Raw genomic sequence first — 6,649 nt, 5'->3', positions numbered from 1 at the left:
GTCTTATTTCTGAATAAAAATTGGCCCGCTCCGTACATTGAGCTCGCCGAGCCTCCCATCTTTCGAGACAACCAGCCAAGGGAGTATCATGTGTCGGGGTGCTAATCATGAGGGGCCACAGCATGTTGAGTGGTGGTGCATCAGCGCTGTACTACAAAATGCCAATGAATGACGTGTAGCGGTTCAAAGATGTAGCCAAATACCTCAAAAGCTAAATTTGAACTTGAAACACCCTGCTCTACAATGCTTTCAGCAGCGCAGTATATATTGCATCAATCCCGCGCGCTGTACTATCACCTCATCAATGTGCTACGCTATCATCGTGAACTTGTCTGTGTAAGGCGAAGAGCATCCGTCATCACATTTTGCCGACCGAATTTAAAATGTTTATGGTGAAGTGGTAAAAAACTTTGCGAGAAATAAGTTGACAATCTCGCTACGGATTGAAATCTATCGATCACATATGACTCTGATCTGAGCAGACGTACCCTGAATTTGTCACGCGTATACTTCATACGCATAACATCTTGTCATGAAATGTATTGCTCTTCTTTGACTGTTCAGCGGAGCAAAATTTGGGCGAGATGACGCGCTCATATCATCGGTATCGCTCGCAAAAAGGACAGCTTATGGCAAAAGTTGAAACGTCACAGATGATGCAGATGATGCGTTGTGGCTGATACCAATTGGGTCGGGATAGAATAGGCGCGTATAACGATTCTATCACAGCCTTGCACACCACTTTTCTGCAAAAGATTGGCACCTATTTTTTTAGACTTGGTTAAGGGGCGTGCCATGTCGGCTTATAGTTGGAGCAATACTTGTGCAAGCAGTTAACCAGACCAAGCCACTTCTTTCATTAAAGACTGGCAAGCTGACAATGGTCTGGACATCGCGGCTCTGACAGCAATCTATGGTCTCTATTAAAACACTACAGAAAAAAATTGTCAGCGCCAAAGTCAAACTTCACTGTGTTACCAAGCCGTTTTCTTAGAACATGCACCTAATCACTGCCCGCATATGTACAATGTCGATGATCACATCTAATTTTCCGTGCTCCGCATGAATCTGGCAAACATAACACCAAACGGTTTGTAATAAGCAATGATGTGATCTGAGTAGCCGCGGCATCATATGCTAGCTCGTCACCAGTTCGTGTTAGTGTTCTTTACAATCACCAGTGACTTTTAGAGCATCTTCCGCGTGAATTTCATCGCACCGAGAGGAGTATCGCTGCCTCTCATTGTCAGCTGATAATACGAATCAACCCGGTTGAGGGCATTAGACAAAGTGTGGTCAATCATGCTGTTTGGTCGCACGTCCTTTGTACTTTTTGACTTTAGCGCCGTTATAGCGCCTGCATCTAGCGTGGGCAATTTGCCACAACCATTTAGTATACTTGACACCAATATTTAGCACCAAGTGTGTGGAATCACTTCCTTCCACGATTTTACATCGTGCATTGCTTTAAAAAACTTTTAGAAAGCTATACTATTTCTTTGGTAACGATATTTATCTTTTTCCGCAATATTTTCGAACCGACGACGCAAGCTTCGACCCGGTGGCAGCCACGCGTAGTGGAACGATCGTCACCACGTTGTCATATTCCTTTTGCAAAGAAAAATGGAATAGGAAGCATGCTTATAGAAAGCCGTCCTACTCTTCGCACTCAGTGATCGATTAGTGCATTATAAGGAATATCAAGACCAGCCTCTTTATCTGTAATAACCGTACAACTTTGGTGAGTCCACCAGCTTGCCGCTATTATGCTAACCTTCCTTTCTTTCATTAATTCCATTCGGAGGTTTTGGATGCGGTAATGAGGAATTACTTACATCCCCTGCATTATCCCGTTACTTCATTCAGAAGTGATCAACTTTCACGCCACATAACAATAGAAATTTAGTTCCCAATAATAATCGTGTTGCACAGCAGTGTTAACTCAGCTGTACTGTTACATCGTAACAAAGATGACTATCCGGGTAAAGTTCAAGAACTGGCGCTTCTACTAGCTGCCCATTTCCGCCGACTATAGCTCTTATTCAGAAGGCCACAGCTTAAAGCTCTTATCAAACACCCCATTAAAGACAAGATCGGGGGACTATGAATCAGCAGAGATACATTCTGAAGACCGCGGTACACAATCGCCAGTACCTGTTAGTTCGTGCCTCAGAGCTACTTTTGGCTTCGAGATTCATTCAGCAGAGCCAGTAATTCCAGACCGTTCTGTGTCTCACACCGACATTATAGCAGCTTGATGCCTGTGTCAAATGCGCTCTGCTTTCAAGTATAGATGAAGTATGAACCCACAAAGCTTTGCTTAACGAGAAGTGCACCGAGACCCTGAGCCTAAATGACTTCCAAAGAATTCATGGCTCATGGCATTTAAGCCCCTACCTACATAGGAGGCACTACCGCGAGTGAAATTCAAGGACGAGGCGATGGCCCACGCGTTAAAACCCTCATATTCTATTTGATGGCTCAACAGAACCTTTGCCACTTTTACTAGAGTATTGTCATTCGACGCACGAATTTTCTATCCCTATCGAGCAACTTTAAAGTCTCTGCGAAGTATCAACTGTTTTCGACAAACGCGCGATACCTAATACTATCAGTCCACGGCTTCACAAAGACTGGGACGTTAATCAACAAGAACCGTGAGCCGTAAGCCACCCTCATTAAAGAAAGTCACTACCTTGAGGGCTGGGTTCTTTGACTACAACCCATCAACGAAATTAGATACAGATCAATAAAATTTCCTGCTGAACCGCCTTGTGTCTGCAGAATTTTACAAGTTTCCCGTTTAGTGTACGTTGGTTGGTTCCGCTTGGGAGCTCGACAATTACTAATTTTCAATTGAAAGATCTTTAGGTTCCACGGCGCTGCTCAGGAGCTAGGATATCGCTCTCTTTCTCCTCAGCATATCTGTGATTCAACGTCTCTGACGCGCTCAGATCGTCTGCTCTTTTCATGCTATACCCGGATCTCGCGGGAACGCAGATGGTCTCAATACGAGCCGCACCTGTTCAGAAAATTTCCACAATACTACAGTGCATTTAGCTAAAGTTACCATCACAAAGAGAAATAATTGGATAAGATAAGCGAAGTCGTGGTTCAACGGAGGACAATACAGCCACAATAATAACAATTGGCGACCAGCATCACACGTAGTGACATATATTTGGCATGCGACTTGCATAAAGGAAGTATCTCGCTTTTTTCATAGTTTCATTAAGTTGACCACTCAAAATAATGTTTTTTGAAAACAGTACAACGTTTTAAGTACTTTCAAGATGCCTCGAGTGGCATTTGATTTTGAGTTTCTAAATGAGAAAAACAAATTGTGAAATTAGTCGCAGCTATTATAATGTTTAGCGCCGGTCCTTTAGGGCAAGACCATAGGCCGGCATGTCAAGTGTCCATCATAATGTTCTACCACTTGACGCGCAGCTCATTGGGGAACGCGGTGATGAAGTCTAGCCACTTCTCAACATTCGGATACTTTTTCAAAATGTCCTTCCCGACGACCTTAACACGCTCAAACACCACAGTGTCCTCCTTAGATGGAGCCGATCCATTTACAAACGTGGACACCGCTAAACGTTTCTCAAGCACGTCCAGAGCAACTGAGCCTGTACCGGAGAGAAGCGCAGCAGAGCTATTCGCCGATACAGCTTGTGCAACCTGTTCGTCTGGCTTCATTGCAGGGAAAAGAAGCACCTCCTTGATGTTGAAGCGGTTAGTCAGGAACATTGTGATACGGTCAATGCCACATCCCCAGCCGGCAGTAGGAGGCAGACCGTATTCCATGGCCGTGCAAAACGACTCGTCGTGCGGCTGAGCTTCATCGTCACCGGCTGCAGCCTGTTCCATCTGCTCAATGAACCGCTCACGCTGTACTTTAGGATTGTTCAGCTCCGTGTAAGCGTTACAGATTTCAGCACCAGCTAGAAAAAGCTCAAAACGCTCTGTTAGCGCAGGTTTTTCACGATGGTACTTGGCAAGCGGCGAGTTGTACACGGGCTGGTCCATGATAAAAAAGGGCTTGGTCCAATAGGCCTTATTGTCCTCTATGAAGTGACCCACAAGCTTGTCAAGTAAACGCGCGATCGAGCGAGGTGGAGCGCATTCAAGCTCGTACTTGAGAACTAGCTGTTCGAGAATTTCCTGGCACTTCTCAGGCTCATCAATAGGAATCTTAACACCTGTTGCCTCCTCAACAGCCGAGACCATGCTGACCCGCTTGAACGGTGGTGTAAAATCAATCGTCACGGGATCCTCGTCCGGCTCTTTATTAATCGTTATCGTGTAACCACCCGTAATTTCCTTGACCATTTCGGAGAAAAGTCTTTCCGTCATGGTCATGAGGTCATTGTAGTCAGCATATGCCATGTAAAACTCACAACTAGTAAATTCGGGATTGTGGGTCAAGTCAATGCCTTCATTACGAAATTGTCGTCCGATTTCATAGACACGGTCGAGTCCACCAATAATCAACTGTTTTAGATACAGCTCGGGAGCTACACGCATGAAAAGGTTCATGTGCAGGTCATTATGATACGTCACGAAAGGTTTGGCCGTCGCGCCACCCACGATCATGTTCATCATAGGAGTCTCGACTTCTAAGAACTGCTTGTCATCCAGAAAACGACGAATAAAATTGATTATTTTGGCTCGTGTCTGAAACACTTCGCGCGAGTCGTCATTCATGATCAGGTCCAGGTATCGCTGGCGATAGCGTGTATCTTGTTGCAATGTAAGCCCAGCATGGCTCTTTGGCAGCATGTGCATGCACGGCGAAAGGAGAACAAGTTGTTGTGGAAAGATTGATAGCTCGCCTTTTCTTGATTTACCAGGATAGCCCTTGACACCTACTATGTCCCCACGTCGTAAGATACTATGAATATGAGCAAAAGACTCGGCACTCTCATAAGTCCCCACGTCCGACATTATCTGCAGCTTCTTTCCATCTGCACGCAAATCGTAAAAGACGAGCTTCGATCCTGATGAACGCTTACTATGCAGGCGGCCAGCTACCGACACAACGACGTCTTTGAGATGGCTACCAGCTTCTAGATTTCCAAACTGAGTGTGAAACTCAGGGAGCGATAAAGTCACATGAAACTTGTGTGGATATGGGTTGATTCCTTGCTTTTCGAGCTCAACAAGTGTTTTTTCGCGATTAGCGAAATACGCAGTCGGGTCCAGCTCCTCATCGTCATTTGCTGCAGCTTTTGTGGGTTTGGTCGCTGCTTCAGTTGCTTTTTTCGCAGCTTTCTCAGCCTTCGCTTTAGCCGCCTTTTCAGCCTTAAGTCGACGTTTTAGCTCGTTCTTGCTGATTGAACCTGCGGGATTATCAGTGGGTGGGGAAGCGTCTACAGGAGTGCTCATTCTTCCGAATCGTTCGAGGTTTATGGGTTGGTTTGGATTGTAATAAGCATTTCATTGGCTAAGACGCATTATATCAATTAGTGGCAAATTATAATTTAGGTTTAGAAATTCACACAAGCTTCATCGGAGAATTCTACCTATTGTATTCTGTCTGGATATACCTCCTACCTGTTTGGTGGTTTATTGAAATTTGGTCCAAACGATACCGGTATCGATAAATAATATAAACAATACTTACCGATATGTCTTGAATATGTTTTGATGATCCTTTGTATGTTTGTTTCCTCAATGCCGACAATTTGATGATAACACTATGAATACGCTCGATCTCTCGTGGCGATTGAATCATTTATCCGATCTAAACTTTTGTAGCATACAAACGAGCAAGTTTCCACATTTCAGCTCTTGTTATTTCTACCCGTTCAAATGCTATACCAAAAATCCATAGGGAGCTAGCTATATAGAGAGTCTCTCAAGGAATATAGTACTTTTGCTTTTAGTTGTTTTCAAGAGTGATATATTGTGTGCTTTCATTTCACGAGGAAGTAATGCAATAACAATGCATTAGCTTTCCAGATCACTCGTCATTCGTTGCACCTGCTGCAAGCGGAGTGTGGTTCAAATTTGCTGGTGCTTTCTTCATCACGTTACTCTACTCTCGTTATCGAAGCCGAGTCTTCGGTCCAGCTGGAGTTTGTGAAGTGTATTCACGCAAGATGGTTTTTTGAGTCGTGGAGTGATTTCGTATTTGTTCCATTTTGGTACTTTTGTATTTATCGCAATAAATGCCTTTTCCAAGCCTACGATTGCGTGCAAAGGAATTAAAAATGAAATGAAATGCATGATATCGATGCATGACAAAAATTGATTTGCGTGTGGATATATTCTGTTGCTTTTTTGATGGACTTGATATTCACATTTACGTTTGGAAATTTGAGAGTTTGATAGTGAAGATGATGCAGAAAATATATCGCTGACTTTGGATTGCTAGAACAAACAATTTTATGATTTGATTTACAGTTTGGAAGGTCTGACAATCAAGGAAAAGGACAGAAATGTCCAAACAAAACTCAACTTTGTCACGCATAGATAAAACAACGAAATTCGTTTCAAGAGCAACTCTGCAAAGCTGTTCGTTGATTACACCAACATAGACCGCGGAATGTGCTATTGATTGTTACTTTATCTCGGTCTGCTCAATTGGTAAGTTTTGTCAACAGCACATATGAATATCGATTCAAGTTTAAATGGAAATCGG

At 43.7% G+C, this 6,649-nt stretch overlaps 1 protein-coding gene across 1 annotated transcript; it reads right to left on the bottom strand.

Annotated features, from left to right (window-relative positions):
* Positions 1 to 3,432: 3,432 nt before the first annotated feature.
* On the bottom strand, positions 3,433 to 5,391 carry PHALS_08866 (lysine-trna ligase; the record flags this gene model as incomplete). Its single annotated transcript, XM_024724291.1, has 1 exon — positions 3,433 to 5,391. The coding sequence occupies one exon, from the start codon at positions 5,389 to 5,391 to the stop codon at positions 3,433 to 3,435; it is 1,959 nt and encodes a 652-aa protein (XP_024575183.1).
* Positions 5,392 to 6,649: the final 1,258 nt, after the last annotated feature.

The sequence above is a fragment of the Plasmopara halstedii genome (genome assembly GCF_900000015.1).
Source record: "Plasmopara halstedii genome assembly, contig: Scaffold_323, whole genome shotgun sequence".
Classification (NCBI taxonomy): domain Eukaryota; phylum Oomycota; class Peronosporomycetes; order Peronosporales; family Peronosporaceae; genus Plasmopara; species Plasmopara halstedii.
Note: the sequence above shows the minus strand (reverse complement) of the source record. Positions and strands in the feature narration are given on the sequence as shown.